Here is a 26,366-nt window from a genome sequence, read left to right as displayed (position 1 = left end):
TTCAAATCCACTGTGGTGGCATACAGAGTCACTGTGAAATACTTATGGATACACACACTATATTGGCAAAAGAATTTGGACGCCTACATTTACACACATATGAACTTTAATGACATCCTATTCTTAATACATAGGCTTTAATATGGCGTTGGCCTACCCTTTGCAGCTATAACAGCTTCATCTCTTCTGGGAAGGCTTTCCACAAGGTTTAGGAGTGTGTTTATGGAAATTTTTGACCCTTCTACAAGGAGCGCATTTGTGAGGTCAGGCACTGATGTTTGACGAGAAGGCCTGGGTCACAGTCTCCACTCTTATTCATCCTAAAGGTGTTCTATCGGCTCTGTGCAGGCCAGTTGAGTTCCTCCACACCAAACTCGATGAGTGATTTCTTTATAGACCTCACTTTGTGCACTGGCTCGCAGTAATGTTGGAACAGGAAGGGGCCATGTCCAAAGTGTTCCCATAAAGTAGGGAGCATGAAATTGTCCAAAATAGCTTCATATGCTGAAGTATTAAGAGTTGCTTTCACTGGAACTAAGGGGCCAAGCCCAACCCCTGAAAAACAACCCCACACTATAATTCTCCCTCCACTAAACTTTACATTTGGCACAGTGCAGTCAGGCAAGTACTGTTCTCCTGGCAACCACCAAAAGCAGACTCATCCATCGGATTGCCAGACAGAGAAGTGTGATTCGTCACTCCAGAGGACATGTCGTCACTGCTCTAGAGTCCAGTGGTGATGTGCTTTGCATTGCACTTGGTGATATAAGGTTTCAATGAAGCTGCTCAGTCATGGAAACCCATTCCATGAAGCTTTCTATGCACTGTTCATGAGCTAATCTGGAGGCCACACAAAGTTTGGAAATCTACAACTACTGACTTTGCAGAAAGTTACCAACTTCTGCACACTGTGCACCTCAGCATGCGCTGTCCCAGCTTTGTGATTTTATGTGGCCTACCACTTTGTGGCTGAGTTGCTGTTGTTCCCAATTGCTTCCACTTTATTATAATACCACTAACAGTTGACCGTGGAATATTTAGTAGTGAGGAAATTTCACAAATTGGACTTATTGCACAGGTGGCATCCTATCACAGTACAACTCTTGAATTCACTGAGCTCTTGAGAGTGACCTATTTTTTCACAAATGTTTGTAGAAGCAGTCTGCATGCCTAGGTGCTTGATTTTATACACATGTGGCCATGGAAGTGATTGGAACACCTGAATTCAATGATTTGGAGGGGTGTCCCAATACTTTTGGCAATATATATACAGTGATCCCTCACTATATTGCTCTTCGACTTTCGCGGCTTCACTACATCACGAATTTTAAATGTAAGTATATCTAAATATACTGTATATCATGGATTTTTCGCTGTTTCGCGGATTTCTGCAGACAATGGGTCTTTAACTTATGGTACATGCTTCCTCAGTTGGTTTGCCCAGTTGATTTCATACAAGGGACGCTATTGGCGGATGGTTAAGAAGCTACCCAATCACAGCACATATTACGTATTAAATAAAACTCCTCAATGATATGCGATATGCTTCCCGTGTGGTGCTTTGCATACTTTAAAGCCCGAACAGCACGTATTGATTTTAGATTTTTTGCTTTTGTCTCACTCTGTCTCTCTCTCTCACTGACATTCTCTGAGTGTATCTTTTTCCTAGACATAATGGGAGGCACTTGTGTTTCTGTGTGTATTTGTACTAAAGTGGTTTGGGGTCATGTACTTATTATAAACTAGCAAAATACCCGCGGTTTGCAGTGGAGAAGTAGTGTGTTAAAGAAGTTATGAAAAAGAAAAGGAAACATTTTAAAAATAACGTAACATGATTGTCAATGTAATTGTTTTGTGACTTTTATGAGTCAAGGATTTGATTATCATTATTTCTTTGAATCAGGTTCGTATTTGGAGGATGTGTTGTGTTCAAGTTACATTCCGTGTTTGTCAACCGTTGTAAAGATAACAGGTTTTTATTCATCGAAGTGTTCACTACCCAAATTGGTACTCGTGTATCTAAGATGTTTAACAGGCATTCCTGGTATTAAGTTGTGGATTTGCCTGCGAATATTTAGCGGCAGCATGTCTATTGAATTGCTGTTGACGGACGGCCTTATATGGGCAGGCACTCAATTACGTGGGAGGTGTGGGTATGGGGGACGCAATATAGGCAGGCAGCCAACTACGTGGGAGGTGTGGTGATGGGGGAACGCAACTCCGCCTCACATGGAGACCAAGCTGCAGGCTATGGCCGTATATATGTACATAAGTAGGATTCAGTTATGACCGTTACGCGTAGAATGAAACCTGCTTAACTTTTGTAAGTAAGCTGCAAGGAATGAGCCTGCCAAATTTCAGCCTTCTACCTACACGGGAAGTTGGAGAATTAGTGATGAGTGAGTGAGTGAGTCAGTCAGTCAGTCAGTGAGGGCTTTGCCTTTTATTAGTATAGATTTTATGTGTGCAAAGGTTGTAGTTCAGCAGATATTAGTGAGACTAGAGCTCAATAGCAAAACATGACAAAGAAACTAAATGCCTAAGGGTAAAAGACAAACTTACATAAGAACATACAAAACATCTGACAAATGAGAGGAGACCTTTCAGTCCATCAGGCTCATTTATTTAACTAATAGCTACTCTGTCCTAGTATCTCATCCAGATACTTCCTAAAGATTGTTAAGGTTTCTGCTTCAACTGCATGACTCTGTAGTTTGTTCCAGATTCTCACAACTCTTTGCGAAAATGAAATGCTTCCTGGCTCCAGTGCTTATTGCACTTTCACTTAACTTCCACTGGTGTACTTGAATATGTGATTCACACTTAAGTTGAAAGAATTCTGCTGGATCTAGTTTATTGAGAATTTTGAAGATTTCACAGGATTGGGTGAGACTCAGTCCAGAGATAAGGACTGAATGCAGATTAGCTATGTTATAAAGGAACAGAAACTGAACAGAAGAGAGTTAAACAAAAAAGCCCACAGATAAGTGTTAGTCATGGACGTGACAGGTAAAGATGGGTCACAGATTTTTATGTATATGTTGACTTTATATTTTCTCCCCACGGGTTTGAGAAAGACTGCTACGTACTGTTATGTGGCATTTGCCACATGTCTCTAAGTCACTATATTGTAATTTTGGGCTAGTTATGCAGATCAGCACTGTGCTTACAATGATGTAACTCCAGCATTTTGAGAGTTAATGTTGAAATAATTAAATGTATTCCGTTTCTATAAACTTGAAACGTCATCCTCAGTGTTTTTCAAACATAAATAAGCAGGACTTAACCCTTGCCATGTTTTCTTATATGTAACCTGTCCAGTCCCCACATAAATACCCGAATATGCATGTTTGGGAAATGAAAAAACTGGAGCTAACATACATTAACCACTTCTGAATATCTCAGGTTTGCAGTATCTGCTTCCCTTTGCTTGATGCTTACCATTCAGATCAGGCTCAGCTCATATAGTATAACTCATGTCTTCTGCATTTTACAGTACTTCTTCCATATACTAGGCCTACTATGTAAAAGTTAAATGCTTACTGCTGCAGTTCTTAACATATGTCATTAAGGCCAATTTAATTTCAATATAATCTAGTGACTATAACTCATGCAGTGTGCAATGTGCTAAAGATATATAACAAAAACACATGAACTTAGAGGTGATATTAGGAAATGATGTGGGACAAAAGTCCCCAAAAGACACAGATTCAGTGGCTGGGTATGGAAAGGAACACAAACCAAGGTAAGGGCAAAACAAATGGGCAGCATGGCCAGGAAAGGGTAAAGTGAATTACCTTTGTTCTGATTGGCCTCCAGATTCCCATCCTGCATTTTACCTGTGATGAGGACATACAACAGACAGAACAGACAGAATGCATTCATCACAAAGACATTACAGTGAATTCAAATCAAAAGGAAAAACACACAGAATGAAGAGTTAACCCCAGACCCCTGCCCTTCATGCCCCTCCCAAGTGGCCCAAAGCAGCAGCCTTTGATTAATGAATGTGTTAGTATCTATAGCTATGTGCTAATATTTTGCACCCTTCTAATTGGACATGGCTACTAGCTTACTGTGTGAAGAATTTATACACTCTGTTACCAGTAAAGGCCCTAAAGTACTTGCAAGCATAACTTCTGCCAAGAAAACATGTAAGAACACAATCTATACCTATCTATACCTCCGGCACACTCATAAGTAAGTAATGGTCCTGCAATTCCCAACTAGTATGGTGTCCTGTTTGCTGTACAGCCTACTGCTGGGGATAAGAAGCATGTGTGGAGATAACCTTGAGTAAAGCATACAAGTAAAATACTGGTAAGAAACTCTCAAAATCAACTGGTATTGGTTTTGAGTGGCAGTAGGGTGACAAACTGTAACTCTGCACTTGTTAATTGAATGTTGATTGTAGATTTCATGAAGAAGGACAGTCATGCAGTCCAAGAAAATAAAATTCAATAAGTGGCTGGCATTGCCACAGTCTACCAAGTGCATCATTTCACAAGTGTTCACTGGCTATGACTACCCTGGCAGCTTCAGAAGTTTTCCTGCTGCTGGTGTGGCTGGCTTCATGTGACACAAGAAGACTCAATATGCCTTATATTATGTTTGCTGCTGTTGAGATTAGGAGAAAGCACAGGTCTAAAAACATGCACACTACTGTCAGGGGGGAAAGACAGAGGAGAAAGCCAGCAGACAAACAGACAGACAGGCAGGCAGGCAGACAGACAGACAGAAAAACAAACAGACAAATTTTGTGTTGTAAACATACCATTGACTAAGTTGGCATTACTTGATGCGTTTGTACCCGCTGCGCCATCTGTGGTTATAGTTGAGATGGGATGAGAGGAGGGATGGGAGGGATCTAGCGAGCAGCAATGGATAAAAAAGGACAACAGTGAACACAAGAGAATGTCAAAGGAATCCAACAGCCTGCGCAGCACAACTCCACTAATCCCCTGTTCCACCCTAAATTCACAGGTTGCTTTCAAACCATTGCAATTGCAAAGTGATGAAAATTGGGGCACTGTGCTTTTCAGCCAGTCTAGTCCAGCCTCCTTGGAGGGGTCAATTATTCCCATTATAGGATGTTTGTAGGGATATACACTAGCCAAGCCACCCACCAAAGCCCATACATATGTACAGCAATGCACACCCAGCTGCTATCTCCCTCACACATGCAAGAAAGTATCATTCAGAACTTGGGCAGAGAAGGAAAAAATGATACTTGTAGCCCCCTGATAGCACCTTTTCATGCCTGCTTATGTCAGCTCTATACTCCACTAGCCAAATGAGCACTGTACCTGAGAGCTGAGTTTCATCCTTTGTTTTTTCACCTGTATTAAAATTTTCAGAAGGAAAACATGAAGTGGCACTTTGTTGTGCTTGGGCACTTTAACAAAAAAAACTACAACAGTATTTTCATCTGTGTGGCTGCAAAAGACTATACAGAAATTTTTCTCATGGCCACTCTGCTCAAGACAAAGTCTTTGTGTCCAGAGGTCAAACTAAGACAGGCAACATTCTTACTTATTTACTATACAAAAAGAGTAAGGGTCCTATCAGTCACTGGTTCACCCTGTAGTCAATATGAAATTACCTTTCTTCTCCTTCTTCTCTTCCTCTTCGCTGCCTGCTCCAAGGAGAGTAAAAATGATGCCAGTCTGGGAGTTGACTCCCACAGCAGTCACTAACATTCTCCCAGAGCCCTCCATGACATGTGTTCCTGGAATGAGAAAAGCATTTGTGTCAGTGGCACTCATGCATTCTATGTTGGTTGCTTTCATTTTATTCTTCACCACCACAAAGCACATTTGCTATGAACAGTTTTGATGAGTCCTCTCATGACTAAAAAGTAAACTGATGCATTTTCAATCCAGTGTTTTTATCTAACACACTACCTGCCTCACCTTACCTGCCTGATTTAATTCCCCCTAACTACCTGTCAACATGCCGTACTCAGTTTACTGACCCTGCCTCTCCTCAATGGACAGACATGCTTCGCTGCATTGAGCTCCACCTGCATCATCTCATTACATCATGTTTTATCTGATGGACATCACTGGCTCCACCTACCTATCATGGTTTTCCTTCCTCTACAAATTGTAAACCTTGCACAAATCCTTTCAATGTATGCCTCTCTTTTCCTTCTTCACCTGACAACTATGCTTCATCAGTCTTCATAATTTCAGGATGCATTGTTATAAAATATACTTCACATTCCACACGTTAACTGCTTCACATACCTAAAGTGCTTCACCTGTGTCACCCAGTAGGTATCACCTTGCCTCACCATGTGACATTCATTTCACTTGAAATTTATAACAAACTACGACTTTTAACTTCATTGTCTGATCAAATTATGCTTCACCTCACACACTCTTAAATGCCTCTCCTCACCTTCTTTACATGACCTGCTTGTTTCATTAAAACTCATGTCATTTTGCTTACTCTGCTTGACTTGCTTTATCTGCCTCACATTTTATTTCACTTGCTTCTACTCAACAGCATGCACACATCAGGTTCTCATTTCATCTCATTACACCTCATCTGCTTCTTAACATCTATACCACCTCACCCTACTGACCTGCTTCATCCGCTCCACTTCACTTCCTATAACTCATTACTGTATACTTCACCTACCTCTCATTACCTACACATCACCTGTGCCTTTTCATCTTGCCCCATTGCATCTGACTCATTTTGTGTAACATGATATAGCTACCTCTTCTAAGCTGTTTTCATCTACCTGTCCACACATGTTTTACTTTTCTTATGTGGTTCACGTGGAAAGAGCTCCTCCTGGCGGCCTGGGGGTGAGGACCGGAATATGAAGCCGGCCATCCACCACAACCTGTCTACTTCATATTTTACCATTGCTCTCCTCATTTCATAATTAACCTTATTCTTATCTCCTTCATTTGACCATGACTCATTTTGCCTGAGTTTGTTTGCCTGCTTCTTGTTGTGTCATCTGGTTTCCCCTGCCTCACCATGCCTGCTTCTTTGCACCTGGTACTTTTCATCTCATCTCATCTCATCCCAGTTCACTTGCTTTTTGACCCACATTTCTATTATATTCTTCACCTCACCTGTCTGTCTTTACCTATACACTTTAACTGTCTCACATCACACTCATCTGACTTGACTGATTAAACTCATCTCATGTCATCTGACTTACTTTACCTGCCTCTTATTTTCTCATCTTGGTCCACCTGCCACTTTATATCTCTTTCACCTAGCTGATGTTCTTCAATTGCTTGACTTTTCCAGCCTTTCTTCTTTTGCCTCATCTCTTTTAGCTTGTGTCTCGTTATCTATAATTAATCACTTCATCAGCCTTTCTTTAACTTGGTGGTCATCAGTCACTTAAAGATTCTGCATAGAAGACAATAACTCCCACATGCAGCCTCAACTGTTTAAAAAAAAATTCCTCACCAGAGAGAAGCATGGGGTCCTTGTCCACAGACTTGCGCACATGGTCAGACTCCCCCGTCAGTGAGCTTTCATCAATTTTTAAGTCGTTGCCTTGTAATAAAATTCCATCTGCTGGAAGCAGATCACCTATTTGGAAATAGAGTTTCAGTTAATAATCAGGATGCTGGATGTATTTTACTCTTCTATGGCTTAGCAATGCATTGTTAAAATATTTTTTTTTACTTTTAATCAAGTGCCTCTCTTACTGGCTCCAGACTAAATTGCCCTTTGCTGTAGAATAGCCAGTGCTCACTTACCATATTTGACTTGTGCAATGTCACCCACAATAATTTCAGCCACAGGAATCTGAACGACCTGACCACCTCGCACAACGGTGAACTTCTGCTCCTGTTCAATGCGGCTCTGCAGACCTCGGAATTGCTTCTCTTTGCTCCAGTCATTAAATGCAGTAACAAGCACAACACAGGCAACAGACAGTAAAATAGCAGCACCTTCAATCCAACCAGCCTGAGACTCGCCTTCATCCTCTGCTCCTGCAGCCACACTTCCACACACTGCAAAGACATACCAAAGGTATTACTAAATGACAGACCATTGTTCCTGCACATCACCTCTGTGTCTGCCTTCTGACAGATAAGGCTTGTAGGTGCAGCACCTGGGTAAGAGTGAAAAAAAGACAGTGGTTCAAAGACACAGATGACATACAAATGACCTGAACCTCAGTAGTATGGTGGTAAGATTGGGGGTCTATGAAAACAATGAGTGCCTGTTTTTGACAGTGTAAATTTCTCTCAAAGTTGTACTCAGAAAACAACAATAGACTCTATGTCTGAAGATATCATGTTACATGTGGAACAGTGAAGGTAAGTTGTTCTGAGAAGGAAGCTTGACTTGTTTTGCATGGTGTGCACACTCCTTTCAGAACTGAACGCAGATGCAAGCCATGCCAATTACTTCTCAAGCACTGCAAAGGCCATAAACATGTGCAAATCACTGATGAATGAGCAATTTAAATTAATATTTGGTTATGTATGTATCCCTGCTGCCTTGTTAGCTGGAAAGAATGAGTGATCACTGGGAATAGGATTAAATGTTTTAGTGCAACTGCCCTTGAAAGCACCTTCATAAGTCCTAGCAGCCACTTGCCTTCTCACAGAGCTGAGATACCTTTGAGCAGCTTGTAATCTGAGTGGCTTGTCTGTAATTTAATCAAGTGAGGTCATAAAGTCACACCCGACTGCAGTTTCTGAAGTAAAGACAACTCCCACCTGAAAACCAAAGGAAGGATTCAATGTCCTCCCCTGCCATCTTTAGCTTTGGCAGTTCCAGATAGTTGATGAAAGTGGACTGTGAACCTTGCTGAGAAGAATGTGATAACTGAGAGGGGTGCCCTGCTCACTTTATTTCTACACTAAAGTTAATGCCATCATTCTTCAAGAATTGATCACTGTGAGAGGCAGAAAGGCACTAACATTTTTAAAATGATCTCTTTTAAAGAATATGTCTATATTCAGTGATGTTCAGTGCAAGAAAAGTATTCTTCCCTCAGATGCTTTATCAACTCTTGTCAAATAAAAATGATTAGCACTTCATGCTTTAGCTCACTGTCGGGCAATGCGCCGTGGAATTTTCTAGGGGCGCCGCGAAAACTTTTGTAAGATATTTAAAATTGCTAGTGTTTTTGAACTTTTGGTTGATTAAAAAGATAATGCTTAAAAAAATATATTTTATGTTGAAAAAACAGATAACGGAACACTTACGGAAATGAAATCTAAGAAACATGAGAGACTTCAAATGATCGACAAGGAAATGCGCGTCTGTCTTTCGAAAATTGATCCTCACATCAATCTCATATATGCTGAAAAACAATCTCAACGTTCACATTAATTAAATTTAAGATTTATCCTTCAATTCCTTTATTAATAAAATGTCTTTCAAACTTGTAAAATTAACTGTTTTAATTGGCAATTATCCATAGATTGTGTCATCACGACTTTATTTATGGGCAGTCCCTCAGGTGCGCCGCGAAAGAAAAGTTTTGAACTTAGTGCATCGCAACTCGAAAAAGGTTGCCTTTCACTGCTTTAGCTATTTTATTTTTCAAATGTAACTTTATGTACCAGGACCTCAGGGTCCAGGAGGTTTGTTCTTTCCACAGAATTTGTCATTTTTTGACTCAGTGTCACTAAGTCATTGGCACCTGCTGTATGCTACAGTAATTTGGTATTTTAGTGAACTTTCATATTAGTTGAAGAATTTACTTTTGGTAGTCTGTGCAACGTTTTGAGCCAGCCCACTGTTGAATGAGCTATATATCTGTCCATACATACATTCATTCAGGCATTATAAAACTACTTATTAGAGTTTATTTAGGTGGAACTTGGACAGGTTTACCAGATCATCATATGATACATTCACACTAGCATTAAATCACACGGCATGAATTTTAGTGTAGAAAAAAAAAGAACACCCAAAAGAAAAATCCATACAAAAACAGAGAGCCCTTGCAAAATGCACACTGTGCAAGAATTTAAAGCTGGGACTTGACAGGTCATCAAAATGTAGGGATGCATGGATCTGAAGGCCACCTAAACAGAGTCAGCCACAAGGTTAAAATCAGTAATACAGCCAACACTGGATGGTGTGTCAGTCCATCACAGGGCGCACATATATAAAGCCCTAAAACCTAATATATTTGTGTTTAGGGTGTGACAGGAAAACCAGTGTTCCCTAGGAAAACAAATCTGTCAAAGGCACAAGTAAAATTTACAAAGTTCACACAGACAGTGACTGGGACCAAATCCTATCCCAGTTCTCTGAAGCTGAGAGACAGCTCGGCTAACCATTGCCCTACTGTTTTGTCCTAATAGTAATACTTGTTGCTATTTAATTTATAAAGTAAGAGGGAAAGTACAAAAAATGCCTACCAAATAATTATGTGCTTTTATAATATTTCTGTTTCTTAAATGAAAGCACAATCAGAAAGAAAACCAACCTATCTCAACAAATGCATAACCATTGCAACACAATATTTTGAACATGGCGTCAAAGAGTGCTACAAATAGTGTGGCTTTCTTCTGTCAGAAAGCAAAAAATAGCCCACTTAACATAAAGAATAATAAGTAACAGACCTGGTTCAAAGTTTTCCAGCCATCCCTCAATGACCTCAACATAACTGCCTTCCTGAGTAACACCAAATCACCTGACAAACTCTGTTGCTGATATACGAAGTTGTAAATCTCCTGCCTGCAGATCATTACTGCTCACCCTGTGCCAACCTAGCAAACACTTGAGATCTTCTGATTCAGTGCTTCTCACTGAAAGAATGAATGAGACATTCCTTGTGTGATTTTGGGCTATATAAAACAAGAAATAAATTATTGTTGTTATAAAGAGTTGTTTTACAACTTAGTCATTATATAAGATGATGAACACTTTTTGAAGCTTCTATTATCTGGGTCTTACGAATTAAGAGATAGCAGCACTTATTTCTATCATCCACACCGTTCAAAATTTCCACATACTTCCATGAGTGTAATTGCAGATACAGTACTCATTTTATAATCACTAAAAAGTTTTTGATTCTTTCTCGATCTTGTAGTTGAAAAAAGGACACCATCATCCACTTTTTGCCTCGGCCAACCTGTGAAGCTCAAACTTAATGTTTAAATAATACATGAAATCTCACCTTTCCTTTGTATATTAGGGGCTGACTCCCCTTATTTATTTTTTATTAATGATCCATTTCTCCATTTTAATTCTACCTATTACACATGTTTATTCTCCCATTACTAATCACACTCTTGAATTATTTTGATTTGCATTTTATTAACAAATTTCTATGAATTGCAATAGAAATAGGATAAGGAGATTCTAATAGCTAACATCAGAAGAGCACCATGACCTCCATGATGCTGAAGGGAAATCACCAAGAAAAATCTACTGCCAGGTGTACAGAAGAAAAAAGTGTTGATTAACAACAGAATGCTAACCATACGATGGTTACAGAATAAGGACTAGTTTATACTTCACAATCAGAATATGTATGCGCATGCATCATGGCTGCCAATGCTTTCCCAGCGTTCATTTGATGCGTCCTCTGAGCTCATCTTCAGAAATTAACGCAACACGTGTGTAAGTTGCAGTACCAGCAAAATTGAGGGGTGCAGTGTGTTCAAGTTGGAATGTGACGTCAGAGTCTCTGTTACTATCAAAATGTGACAGCAAGCTGCTTTGCAAATCTGTCAGGATCAAGGTGTGTGTCTCGATGGTTGATGAATGGTTTGTTTTGGTGAAGAAAAATGCTGACATACAAATGTATTTATGGTGTTTTAGTTTTCAAGCATCACATATTTCCTATTGTAATGATGCAATACATTTTAAAGGTCTCACATACGATCATATATGCCGTCTTTTTTTTTTGCACCTTCACAACAGCATCAGAATGTACATAAGTGTATTTGAGCCACAAAGAAAAAAAATTAGGGACACAGTCAAAAGTTCTATTTTGTGATTAAAGTGGAAATTTCAGCTTTAATCTCAAAATTTCCACTTTAGTCCCATAGTTTACTTTGTCATTAAAGTAGACCATTGAAAACGTTGCCTTAAAACCATGCCAGCTGTTAATCTCTACATGCCTCTGGGGCTTCATCCTGCATTGAGAGTAGTGGAAGGCATCAATTGACACAAAGAACACATAAAATTTATGATATTCCAGCTCTCTGCATGTTTAGAATCATTAGATTTATACTTGATATTAATTTCATGATGAAATGTGTTAAATTATCTATCTTACATTTTACAGATAAATTGCTTACTTCGTTTAAATAATGAATACTCTTAATAATTGTGGTGGGCTGGTGCCCTGCCCAGGGTTTGTTTCCTGCCTTGTGCCCTGTGTTGGCTGGGATTGGCTCCAGCAGACCCCCATGACCCTGTAGTTAGGATATAGCGGGTTGGATAATGGATGGATGGATACTCTTAATTACACATGTGGGGGCAGCAAGGTGGTGGAGCGAGTCATGTCGTTGGTGTTCCCTGCCTGGAGCTTGCATGTTTTCCTGGTGGATTTCCACAGTGTGCTCTGGTTTCCTTCTAAGGACATGCAGGTTTGGGAATTTGGTGATGCTAAAATAACGCTAGTGTATGCATGTGTTTGTATTCATTTTGCGATAAGCTAATGCCCCGTCCAGGGATTGTTTCTTCCTCACACTCAATGCTTGCTGGAATGGGTGTTCCCCTGGATTGCTAGATGTAATCATTAAACATCCATCCTTTTCAGAGATATTGCGGAAAGATGTCCTGGGAATTTAATGGATGTTTTAGGCAATTCACAACACAGCAACGCCGAACATTGTTTTCTCACTGTGATGATATACAATACAATACAATTTATTTGATGATATCTCGCACTGCCATCCAGTGTAATCCTCCTGATTTACATAAAGTTATGTGCACAATTATAAACAGTACACGCCTTGCGTGAAGTATAAACCTGGCCTAAAGAGGAGAGTGTGGGACAAAGATGGAAAAATGAAGGTTAAAGGTAAAACAGGCTACCTGATACCAGGCTGCTGATATCCATTAAGAAAGGCAACAAAAGGTTACTGTCATACTAGTCTTTCTTGACTAAGTAGCATTAATAAAATGTCTTAACTTTACCTAAATACTATTGTCTTTAAATCTATGCCTAGTTTGATGAGTAGAATAAAAATCATGCCCATAAAAAGAGTTAAATTGATTTATTTCCAGAAGAGGCTTAATCTACACCAAATTTTTAAGTCAGATTATGTTGTGATAGTTTGTCCACTAGAAATAAATATACAATCTATTCCATGGGCAAGGTTGTTATTTCATGTGCCATTGATAAGTGCCACCAGGAAAATACCGTAACTAATCTCCCTATATCAAGTGACAAATTAAGTATACACACTAGGATAAAGGAAAGCCAATATTTAGCAGAAGAAAAAACAGATCAACTGATGTGATCAGTATGACCTTTGAAAGATTGTGCTAGAATGAAGGTCTGGGTAAAGACCTCAAATCCAGACAAGAGTGTGATCAGAGACTCACTGGCCTTTATTAATTTATGATCACTGTATTTCTCTATGTAGCAGCAGTGGAATATAACACAACATCCAATTGCTGTCACAGCTACTGTATCAAAATTGTCACCAGTACAAACACTTTGCATCTTTAGCTGTGATTTGTAACAACAGCAAACCACCCAGAACAGGACTTCAAGTTAGAAGAAAGAATCGCAAACTTACTGTACCTATTCTAAATCAACAATTATTTGCCATCAGATAATTTACTCACTCTTCTCTTTTTTTAATGTCAGTTAGCATTACACAATACAAAATAATGACTTTGGGAAGCCTTCATTCCTTTATTCTGAAAGTCAGGGTAAATATTTGGCATTTTCATTAAGGCTAGCCCAAATATTTCTTTCACTTCTAATAATTTACTCCTTAACAAATCTGAATAGACTGGGTATTTTTTAGGTTTTTTTACTTTTTGTAGCATACCAAACATTGAAAAGCATTTTTTCCTTCTTCACTACAACTGGTAAACGAGCAAATATGAAACCCAATTTTTACAAACATATCTGAATTCTGGTTTAAGATGGTTTTTCCACATGAACTCTTGCTTGACAAAATTATTCCTCTTTGCCTCAAGTTAATTTTAGGGCATCCGATGCTTCTCATGTGATACTTATCAGCTCATCAACAATCAAATAATTCAATAATTCCAAATAATTAATAACTGCATACATATTCAAACTGTAGGTCACAACAGAATTACCAAAGGTTTTTGTAGGACTTGACAGATAAACTTTAAGGAACCTTTCTTCAATCCAGCAGTCCTAAAGAAATCATCTGCCAGCTTATCCTCATTCCGTATCTAATGTTAATTGATTCTAACATTGCCTCACAGCTATCCATTTGCAAGATCAGAAATTTCCTAGTCTTACTTTACTGGTCTTACTTTATTGTATAAAATCATAGCTTTTAAAACTCATGGGCCTATTCAGTTTTCCATTCCCTTCTCTGCTACATTTTTATTTACTTAGGTAAGTGAGTGAAAATGACATTTATTCCTTAACCAGATGCCAAGTTACAACAAGGTTTAAATAGCAAGGCAGAAAATCAGCAGAGCAGTTAACCTGGTACTATTTGTATCTGTATGAGATAAGAACAAAACATTAGCTTGGATTAAATATTTAGAATGAAAAAGTTAAGGATTGAGAAATTCTAATAAACGTCGATTTAAATAACATTTTAATGATTTACTCAGAAAATGGAAAACACACATTGGTAAGAACTATTCAGAAACAGGTTATCTAACTGAATGCCACATCCCTTTATCTGCATGAACTGACAGATTAAAAAATATTTGCACAGAGGACAACTGTTATGAACTATAGATAATGTAAAAGCTGAGCTGCTCTCCATGGTGCTGAACCTTTCAAAACTATTCTTACCTTTCACCAGCTGTTAGAAACAAGAAAAGGATAAAGACTTGCCAAAACTCAGCTTCAGCAATCTAAAGTTAAAGTATGGTCCAGTGTTTAACATTTCAAAATACCACAGGTGCATCCAGCTTAATTCAGACAATCATTCTTGTTACATGGTAAATGCTCAAGTCAATACCCAGCTTTGCCACAGAAACTGAGCAGAAATGTAACAACATAAATGCACACCATGATCTCGTCAAAGCTCAACAAGACATAAAGATATGCATCATATTTCATTGCCTTCTTCTCACCTCTCCTTTAATTTGTGTACCATTACAGAGCTCAAGTCAAATTCATACATAGTCACATGTGATGAAGACTATGGAGCGGCTGCTGCTTCACCACCTGAGGCCACAGGTCTGCCACGCCCTCAACCCTCTGCAGTTCGCATACCAGGAGAAGGTGAGAGCAGAGGATGCCATCATCTATATGTTACACCGATCCCTCTCCCACTTGGACAGAGGTAGTGGTGCTGTAAAAATTATGTTTCTGGACTTCTCTAGCACCTTCAAGACTATCCAACCTCTGCTCCTTAAGGACAAGCTGACAGAGATGGGAGTAGATTCATACCTGGTGGCATAGATCGTGGACTATCATACAGCCACACCTCAGTATGTGCGTCTCGGGAACTGCAGGTCTAACATTGTGGTCAGCAACACAGGAGTGCCGCAGGGGACTGTACTCTCTCCAGTCCTGCTCAACCTATATACACTGGACTTCCAATACAACTCGGAGTACTGCCACGTGCAAAAGTTCGCTGACAACACTGCTATCATGGGCTGCATCAGGAGTGGACAGAAGGAGGAGTATAGCAACCTAATCAAGGACTTTGTTAAATGGTGCGACTCAAACCACTTACACCTGAACACCAGCAAAACCAAGGAGCTGGTGGTGGATTTTAGGAGACCCAGGCCCCTCCTGGACCCCGTGATTATCAGAGGTGACTGTGTGCAGACCTACAGTGTAAATACCTGGGAGTGCAGTTGGATGACAGATTGGACTGGACTGCCAATACTGATGCTCTGTGCAAGAGAGGACAGAGCCAACTATACTTCCTTAGAAGGCTGGCATCCTTTAACATTTGCAATAAGATGCTGCAAATGTTCTATCAGACAGTTGTGGTGAGTGCACTCTTCTACACGGTGGTGTGCTGGGGAGGCAGCATAAAGAAGAAGGACGCCTCACGACTGGACAAACTGGTGAGGAAGGCAGGCTCTATTGTAGGCACGGAGCTGGACAGTTTGACGTCCAGGGCAGAGCGACGGGCACTGAGCAAAGTCCTGTCAATCATGGAGAATCCACTGCATCCACTAAACAGTATCATCTCCAGACAGAGGAGCAGCTTCAGCGACAGACTGCTGTCACTGCCCTGCTCCACTGACAGACTGAGGAGATCGCTCCTCCCCCACACTATGTGACTCTTTAATTCCACCTGGGGGGATAAACGTTAACATTATACAAAGTTATTGTCTGTTATACCTGCATTTTTATCACTCTTTAATTTAATATTGTTTTTTATCAGTATGCTGCTGCTGGAGTATGTGAATTTCCCCTTGGGATTAAGAAAGTATCTATCTACTACGCTAAGTTATATCACACCATGACATGTCACATGCACTTATTCATATCAAAGAAAATATAACTTTGCTTGGGTTAAGATTAAACAGGCATGTGTGTCTCTATTACCTATGACTATGACATGCATTTTAAGAGATTTTACCTTTCCTCCTTCACTGCCTGACCTGCCAAATCCTCCAGTAAAATGTTATTTATATATTTTGCTAAAGGGAAAAACCCTTGAAGGCAATCTCTTCTATTGCATAATGTTATGATCATTCATTGATTGTGCTCTTTCTACCATTCAAGAGTTTGGTAAATATTGAGCAATAGTTGTAGATCTCCTTCACCTCTGATATTTCTGTTATCATATATTATATTGCTGTTGTGCATAAGGTCATGTCATATTATGTTCTATGTATCATCTCATCATGTTATTGCTTCAAATATCTCATATATCATGCTAAAACATATTTAATGAGATGGCATTTTATAGTACATTAGATCATATTGTATTGTCACAGCAATTGATTAGTGCCTTATACATGGCTTTTTCCATTCGTGCATTCATGAATGCCATGATAGGTTTTCACTACACATATATCCGATTTGGGTAAGTGGATGTTTACTTACATGTTGGATTATGTGATGCATTTATATAAAATTTGCTAGTTCTAGTGGTCTTGACCAAGAACATTATGTGCAAATTTAAAATCAAACAGCACAATACTAAATTACACCACTTTAAAATACCTTGCTCCAATTTGCCTACTATCTCCTATAACCATTTTTTTTTTACTGTGGAGCAGCTTCAGCACATCACTGACTGAAAAATTGCTGTATTAAGCGATACATGGTAGGTTTTAACACAAACTTGCAAAAGCGGGTGACAACCAGGAAGACCTCCAAAAAGCACTGCACAAAACATGCATTATATAATTGAGAAGGCAGCGAAACAATAAGAAGCGAGCGAGTGACATATACTACCATATTCATGAGAGCTGCTACTTCAGAAAGAAAGCAAGGTGTAAACCTAAGCTTTAAATTAAGTTCATAGACAGGCTGCCGCTGGCGTTCCTCATGCCCACGGGTAATGCAGGGTACAAGTTTAATGAGAGGACGCAGGAAATAAACGAGAGTTTTGATCACTTTGTAACTAAGTTAAAATTGCAGGTGAAGGGGTGTGCTAATGCAAATTCCGAGAGACTGTGTTTGAGGGGGATTGACACTTAAGGCGGGTGGGGGAGTCACGTCATCATCTCCCCTCCCATTTACCTCATTTCGGTCTGAGCTGAGCTCCGCGGCTAACACCGTCTTTCGAAGCAACTTCGTCACACTGCCACCAAATACTCCCAGAAAAATCCACAAGTTAACACACACGCTGTCTCTAGAGTTTCTCCACACTGAATCCTCCAGGCACTACTTACAAAAGGTTACATTGACAATCGTGTTACGTTATTTTTAAAATCTTTCCTTTTCTTAGCACAAGCACAGCTGAGAAGCTTCGATGTATGTGCTCCATAACGCGTTAAAAAATAATGCATTTAATCACACTTTGCATTACAAGCAAAGGGGAACTTTTGTCAATGCATGATTTCCTGGTACATCGATTACATTGATCAGCGCATCCCGATTCATTTTACCCTCGCACCACCTTGGTTTGAGAAGAAGTCTGAAAAAATATGAGGTTAACACAGAAAAACAGATCACCAATTGAAGCTTTATGAATAATCGATTCGCCATCAATAATTGTTTTGGCAAAGCCATACTCAGTGTAATCCTCCTTCCATTTAATAATTTTTCCGCCACTAGCCATGATTAAATGAACGGTAAAAAAGTAAGAGCGAAGCGAGGGTGACTTATTTAGGCAGGCATATACACTCACCTAAAGGATTATTAGGAACACCTGTTCAATTTCTAATTAATGCAATTATCTAATCAACCAATCACATGGCAGTTGCTTCAATGCATTTAGGGGCGTGGTCCTGGTCAAGACAATCTCCTGAACTCCAAACTGAATGTCAGAATGGGAAAGAAAGGTGATTTAAGCAATTTTGAGCGTGGCATGGTTGTTGGTGCCAGACGGGTCGGTCTGAATATTCTGCTCAGATACTGGGATTTTCACGCACAACCATTTCTAGGGTTTACAAAGAATGGTGTGAAAAGGGAAAAACATCCAGTATGCGGCAGTCCTGTGGGTGAAAATGCCTTGTTGATGCTAGAGGTCAGAGGAGAATGGGCCGACTGATTCAAGCTGATAGAAGAGCAACTTTGACTGAAATAACCACTCGTTACAACCGAGGTATGCAGCAAAGCATTTGTGACGCCACAACACGCACAACCTTGAGGCGGATGGGCTACAACAGCAGAAGACCCCACCGGGTACCACTCATCTCCACTACAAATAGGAAAAAGAGCCTACAATTTGCACAAGCTCACCAAAATTGGACAGTTGAAGACTGGAAAAATGTTGCCTGGTCTGATGAGTCTCAATTTCTGTTGAGACATTCAAATGGTAGAGTCAGAATTTGGCGTAAACAGAATTAGAACATGGATCCATCATGCCTTGTTACCACTGTGCAGGCTGGTGGTGGTGGTGTAATGGTGTGGGGGATGTTTTCTTGGCACACTTTAGGCCCCTTAGTGCCAATTGGGCATCGTTTAAATGCCACGGGCTACCTGAGCATTGCTTCTGACCATGTCCATCCCTTCATGACCACCATGTACCCATCCTCTGATGGCTACTTCCAGCAGGATAATGCACCATGTCACAAAGCTCGAATCATTTCAAATTGGTTTCTTGAACATGACAATGAGTTCACTGTACTAAAATGGCCCCACAGTCACCAGATCTCAACCCAATAGAGTATCTTTGGGATGTGGTGGAACGGGAGCTTCGTGCCCTGGATGTGCATCCCACAAATCTCCATCAACTGCAAGATGCTATCCTATCACTATGGGCCAACATTTCTAAAGAATGCTTTCAGCACCTTGTTGAATCAATGCCACGTAGAATTAAGGCAGTTCTGAAGGCGAAAGGGGGTCAAACACCATATTAGTATGGTGTTTCTAATAATCCTTTAGGTGAGTGTATATGACAGCAATACTCATGACAATGTCAATCATGTTACGTTATTATTAAAATGTTTCCTTTTCTTTTTCATTACTTCTTTAACACACTACTTCTCCGCTGTAGCGGGTATTTTATATATATATATATATATATATATATATATATATATATATATATATATATATATATATATATATATATATATATATATATGAATGACCTCAAAAGAGCTGAGACTTTTGATATCGTGAACGTGTCTGCAAAACTGGGGTCTCCTGCCCAGCAAAAGTCGAGCAGCGGCCAGCATAGCTGTGCCGGCCTTTGAGACGCTGACTGCGCTTCTGCCTTAAGTCAAAGTGAGCACTTTTAATTTTTTTCATCCTCCCTCTGAGCTATAGCCCAGACAAATGCAAACACGGGACCCCTTTTCTACACCACGGCAAAGTAATATTAAGGTGATTCGAACTTTCTTTTGCACGTATACGATTATGAGGTCGTCAGCTCGGATTATGAAGACACGCACACGAGTGGAGGACTGATAGTGCCATCACAGCCGATTAATGGCAGGGACGTCTCACCAGTCTACACAAGACCCACCGCGACTGTCCCCAAAAGGCGATCATATCGTCAGCAAACACATCTCTCTATACTATATAAAAGAAAAAGCCAACTTTCCTTTTTTACACCTTTTTTCCTTTTATCCCAAACCAAAGCCTTTCTCTCTTAACACTGCAGACGACACAAAACTAATTTTCTTTAATTGCTGGTAATGCCGGTAAGGCACATTACCAGAGACAGAAATCTGAACGTTCACATAGAAAATGTAATTTCTATACCACAGCCGTCATGTAGCGCCTTTCAAAAGGGATCAACTACTGACAGATGATCTATATACATTTTAGCTGCTGTTAGTACTACTTACCTGTTTTGTTACACAGTCTTTAAAATGTAGTTTACCCGCAACCACTCCAGTAGTGCTCAATGTACCTGTACTTCTTAAAACATTAATGTTTTACTGTTTAATAACTTATAGACTATATTTTATTATTTTTCCCTTGCACTCAGTGACCAAAGCTATACACACACATATAGACACATACATATATATACACATATATATACCTGTGTATATGTTTGTATGTATGTGTGATATATATACACACACACACACACACACCTATCTACATTATATATATATATATACACACACACATACATACATACATACATACTGTACATACATACACACACATATATATAATTTGTGTGTGTGTATGTATGTATGTGTGTATATATGATGTAGATAGGTATATATATATATATATATATATATATGTATGTATATGTAGATATGTATATAAATATATATATATATGTATATAGATATGAAGATATGTATGTGTATATATATATGTATAGATATATATATATATAAATATGAGAACAACACTCATATCAATGACAAAACAATTACATTAACAATCATGTTATGTTATTTTTAAAATTTTTCCTTTTCTTTTTCATACCTTCTTTAACACACTACTTCTCCGCTGCGAAGCGCAGGTATTCTGCTAGTTATAAATATAAAATTGATCTACTCAGCCAAGAGTGACCCCTAACCACATGATAATCTATGATAATGTGTAACGACAGTATTTCATATATATCATATTTCATATAAATTCTTTTGCCATTATTTACTTTGGGTCATGTCATGTCAAGGGCATATAAAGATGATCACATGAAAGTCATTAACAATATGCCATATTCTCAATTGATTTTTTTCCAAACATTGTACTAAAAGCTATTAAATCCACAGGCTTATACTGAACTTTAAGCACATTAAAAAAGTAAACAAAACTTTATAGCAAAGGATAAAACAAATGGACACAACACATATTAATTATTCAAAAACTAAGAACTTAATACTTCATTATATGACATATATATCAATATTTTATAAAAGTGGATTAATCTAATATAGAAAGATGAATGTGTGTGTGTATGTGTATGCATATGAGTATGTTGGCAATATATGCAAATCTACACCACTGAATCTATCTCTGGCAATTTTTGCATAGATCTCCCATTTCTACAACGGAAAACCATAGGCTATGTTTCGATTTAAAATTTAGCTGGTGTCCCCTGCCCGATTTAGTTGGATACCCTTGCTTGTGCTTATAATGTATATGTTACCGGCAATGTGTTAAAAATTCTATAGAATGCATGACATTTTTAGGCAATGCATTAAATATCTATGTTACTTTAATATGCTATATACTTTCTCAAGGTATTGTATATAATAATGGTATATAATAATTGTATATAATTATACATAACGACTTGCCAGTTTGCCTTTTGGCATTGCATAGAATGTCTAGGAGATGTTTGAAATTTTAATCATTTCACATCCCATTTTCATCATTCTATAGATTTCCTAGGCATTCTACACAATGCCTTATTTTACATCTACACCACATCTCCATCTGAACTTATCTCTATCAAATTATAAACAGATTCTTCATTTATACAAGGGAATAACACAGACTATGTGTCATTCCAGAATGCAGCTGCTGCCTCCACCAAGAGTAGTGGAAGGTATTCCTACTAGCCTTGCTGGTTTTATACTTGGTGAACCCAAAGCCAAATAAATTTTAAATTTACCGATGAACTGCACTGAACGTAAACCCAGGCTGTTTGTCCACAGACGAAGAAGGTAATGTGCAGGTGAGAGAGTAAAGCAAGGCAAAAAGGTTTTAGAACTGGTCTACCATCCACTGTAATGTTCAGTCTTCAAATGCAGTCAAATAAGACAGATGAACTGTCTGCTCCTATAGAGGGTCATGGAGTATACAACTACAGTGGCATTTTGTGTTTTATGGAGAGCTGGTTTAAACCTAATATATATAAAATTGTTTTACTGCTGGACAGATTTCACCTTATTCATGCAGACATTGACCCTAACTATAAAAAATTAGGAGTGAGTGTCAGTAGGCTTTGCGCCCCAGAACCCAAGTTACCCAAACTATTTTATAACATTTCAGTAATTATTTACCAATCTGATGATGATCCTTCTGATCATAAAATAGGGCATTACGATAGCAATTGAAGAATTCATAATTAATTGCATAATTATAGTATTTGAGGGTTCCCCTAGAGTGCCTCTTTCTCTTGCACAATCTGGCTCAAAAACTAATCAGCACGTCGTCATCTCATAACAGGCTTAAGTTTCGAGTTTGGTATTTTTCCATCCATCCGTTTTAGTTCTAGACCATCCTCAAGAAACTGTGACACACAGACACACACACCCATCATCGAGATATTGATGTTTATGGTTTCAGGGGACCCTAAAATGTTAAGATCCATTGAAAACCAGAGATCGAAATTTTTCAAGAATCTAAAGCTTTCACTCCTCCCCCAAAGACGATAGGTTATGGTGGGGAGAGCGCAAAGCAAAAAACAAAAAAAAACATAAAGTTAAAAATTATTATTAGTCTTTTCTAGAGGTCAATGAGGTCAACAAAATGAACTCAGAATTAGAAAAAACTTGTTAAACTGGCCTATTCATCTTGCCATTCCTATATAAAGTATAGCCTGTCCAGACTTGCAAAGGGCTGGAAGTAACGAGCCCCAGAAAGAAATAAGCAAAGTCTCTAACGCTGAGATCATACAATGAATGGAGAAGCCGGAATTGAGAGCCCTATTTCTGTTGTAGCCTTTTGGTAATTCATGCATTGTCAGACAATAAAGAGTTCATAGATTTAGAAACACTAACTGGAAAAGACCAGCAACAAGAAATTATAACTACGGCAGATATTTGAGTTTATGCAGATATCTCCTACTTTCCTTAGGGACTCTATGTATCTCATTCCGCTCCTTTACAGCAGCAAAAAAGAAACAAGTGGTATGAATTGTTACGTCTTAATCAAGCTCAAAGGTGTCTCCTATGTTCTAGGCATTTGCTAAGGAATGGCTCAACAGCTTCTGCTGGTTGGTTGTCATGGCAAACAATGTAATCATCTATGCCACATTCTGAGAAGCAAAGTGCCTACTGGCAGGCACTGATAGGTAAGTGTAAGGAAGCCCTTCACTTCAAATGTATCAACGTGCTTATGCTGAAAAAAAAAAAAAAATCTAGTCCATTCTGAAAAGAATTTGGGTACACTGCAAGAAGAAAGCAGACATACTTCTGGCAAACTTACCTTCATTGTTCTGACCCGGTGGCTGATAAAAGGACAATCCCAAGGAGATAATGGCAGCAATTTCTAAAATAATCAAAGTAACATCTTGTAAAGCTTCCCAAACTAACTGTAAGAAGGTTTTGGGCTTCTTCGGAGGTATAAAGTTCTGTCCATAGACTTCTGTTCTTTTTTCTATATCTGCTGCTTGGCCACTCAAACCTGTGAAAGAAAGCAAAGAATAAGTATGTGACAAGTGGTAGGAGGGCGGCACGGTGGCGCAGTGGTAGCGCTGCTGCCTCGCAGTAAGGAGACCTGGGTTCGCTTCCCGGGTCCTCCCTGCGTGGAGTTGCATGTTCTCCCGTGTCTGCGTGGGTTTCCTCCGGGCGCTCCGGTTTCCTCCCACAATCCAAAGACATGCAGGTTAGGTGGATTGGCAATTCAAAATTGGCCCTAGTGTGTGCTTGGTGTGTGGGTGTGTTTGTGTGTGTCCTGCGGTGGGTTGGCACCCTGCCCAGGATTGTTTCCTGCCTTGTGCCCTGTGTTGGCTGGGATTGGCTCCAGCAGACCCCCGTGACCCTATTCGGATTCAGCGGGTTAGATAATGGATGGATGGACAAGTGGTAGGATAAGTCATTGAGCACGTAGGGGTGGCATTAGGGAAAAGATTTGGGTGACAATTTTGGCTTTTATGCTGTGACAACATTCAAACAAAAGGCATTAGAACATTAGAACAAACTAGACAAGAACAGGCCATTCAACCCAATAAAGCTTGCCAGTCCTTTCCACTTGATTCTTCTAAAAAACATCAAGTCTAGTTTTGAAAGTTCCTAAAGTCTTACTGTCTACCACATTACATGATAGCTGATTCCATGTGTTTATGGTTCTAGGTATAAAGAAAAACTTCCTAATGTTTGTGTGAAATTTACTCTTACAAGTTTCCAACCGTGTCCCCATGTTGATGAACTCATTTTAAAATAATAATCTTGACCCACTTTACTAATTCCCTTCATAATTTTAAACACTTCAATCATGTCACCTCTTAATCTTCTTTTGCTTAAACTGGAAATGCTCAGCTCTTTTAATCTTTATTCATAATTCATCCCCTTTAGCCCTGGGATCATTCTAGTCACTCTTCTCTGGCCTTTTCTAGTGCTGCTATGTCCTTTTTGTAGCCTGGAGACAAAAACTGCACACTAAACCCCAGATGAGGCATCACCAGTACATTATAAAGCTTGAGCATAACATCCTTGGACTTGTACTCCACGCAACGTGCTACATAACCTAACATTCTATTTGCCTTCTTAACAGCTTCTGAACAATATCTGGAAGTTGATAGCGTAGAGTTCACTATGACTCTTAAATCCTTCTTAAAAGGCGTACTCTTGATTTTTCAGACCTCCTATTGTAACGGTTGTCACATATTTTTTTCTGTACTTTTAACTGTTTCTGCCGCTTGCTCCATTTAGAAGTTTATGTCCAAGGTAATGACTATCTGTGGGATATCTCTTTAAGAGAAGTAGGGGGCCAAACCACACTTGTGGGTCCTTGCCAAAACGTGCTTTGGTGTGACGTAAGGGGAACTGACTTTAAAAGGCAAGGAGGCACATATTTTAAAGAGGAGAGTAAGGAGAACGATTGTTTAAGAAGGAGCTGGGAACGTGAATATAAAACACGAAGCTATCGGTAAAGCAATTAAGACTCTGTGATAAGGACGGTTGGGTGCACGGAAAAGGACTGCTGGCTAACCAAGTAGGATTTCAGGAGCACACGGCTTTACTTTGCTTTTATGGTGAAGAGGCACCGGGTGAGACGGACTTCATCTTTAAATAAAGGAATCGTCGTCAGGCTGGTGAGATCTCTACTTTTACATAGAGTATATATATATATATATATATTGTCACGCACACGCAATTAGGAGACCGCGGACGGACCTTAAACCACTTCGGAAGACGTTCGCCGGCAGGGAGTGGCGGGGAACTAACCTTTCTCCTATTATTTCTTCCAGGAAAAAAGACGCTCCGCCATCATAAGCCTTCCCGCAATACGTCTACTTCCGCCCTTCCTCCGCCATCTTTCCTGACATCATCAGTCCCATTCTCCCTCACGGTTCCTTCCCAGCATTCCTCCACTTCCGGCTCCTCCCCTGTAAAATGGCCGCCAACGGCTAGAATGGCGTCACGCGTATGAACTGTTTGTTTGTACTTTTGACCTGATTTTTTGAGTTTCCGAATTGTGTATTGTGTACAATATAAGGGGCCGGAAAACCCCAAACTTTTATGCTGCTTGTTGTTGTCTCTTTTACAATATATATACATACTGTAATACTGTATATATATATATATATATATATATACACAGTATATAAGTCAGCGGAACATATCTGACTTGATCACTGGATTTACTGCAGACTTCCCAGGCCGTGTGGATAGAGACTTAAAACAAAGTTAATATAAAAGGGACTGGGGAACGTGGGGGGATTATATGTGTGTTTAATGTATATTTGTTTATATTTGTACAGTGGGATGCAAAAGTTTGGGCAACCTTGTTAATAGTCATTATTTTCCTGTATAAATCGTTGGTTGTTACGATAAAAAATGTC

At 39.3% G+C, this 26,366-nt stretch overlaps 1 protein-coding gene across 8 annotated transcripts in view; it reads right to left on the bottom strand.

The window, feature by feature from the left end:
* Positions 1 to 26,366, bottom strand: part of atp2b2 (ATPase plasma membrane Ca2+ transporting 2) — a 74,716-nt gene that overhangs the window by 24,279 nt on the left and 24,071 nt on the right. For 5 of the 8 annotated variants that reach the window (XM_039770957.1, XM_039770958.1, XM_039770955.1 and 2 more), the window contains exons 2-7: positions 23,789 to 23,986; positions 7,737 to 7,994; positions 7,441 to 7,566; positions 5,603 to 5,728; positions 4,775 to 4,867; positions 3,798 to 3,839 (exon numbers count right to left, since the gene is read on the bottom strand). In XM_039770957.1, the coding sequence (XP_039626891.1) occupies positions 3,798 to 3,839; positions 4,775 to 4,867; positions 5,603 to 5,728; positions 7,441 to 7,566; positions 7,737 to 7,994; positions 23,789 to 23,986 (843 nt within the window). The remainder of the gene's footprint in view (positions 1 to 3,797; positions 3,840 to 4,774; positions 4,868 to 5,602; positions 5,729 to 7,440; positions 7,567 to 7,736; positions 7,995 to 23,788; positions 23,987 to 26,366) is intronic. The other 3 variants (XM_039770959.1, XM_039770956.1, XM_039770954.1) reach the window with 2 other exon arrangements.

The sequence above is a fragment of the Polypterus senegalus genome, chromosome 12, assembly GCF_016835505.1.
Source record: "Polypterus senegalus isolate Bchr_013 chromosome 12, ASM1683550v1, whole genome shotgun sequence".
Classification (NCBI taxonomy): Eukaryota; Metazoa; Chordata; class Cladistia; order Polypteriformes; family Polypteridae; genus Polypterus; species Polypterus senegalus.
The sequence above is the reverse complement of the archived record's forward strand: the minus strand, read 5'-3'. Positions and strand labels throughout refer to the sequence as shown.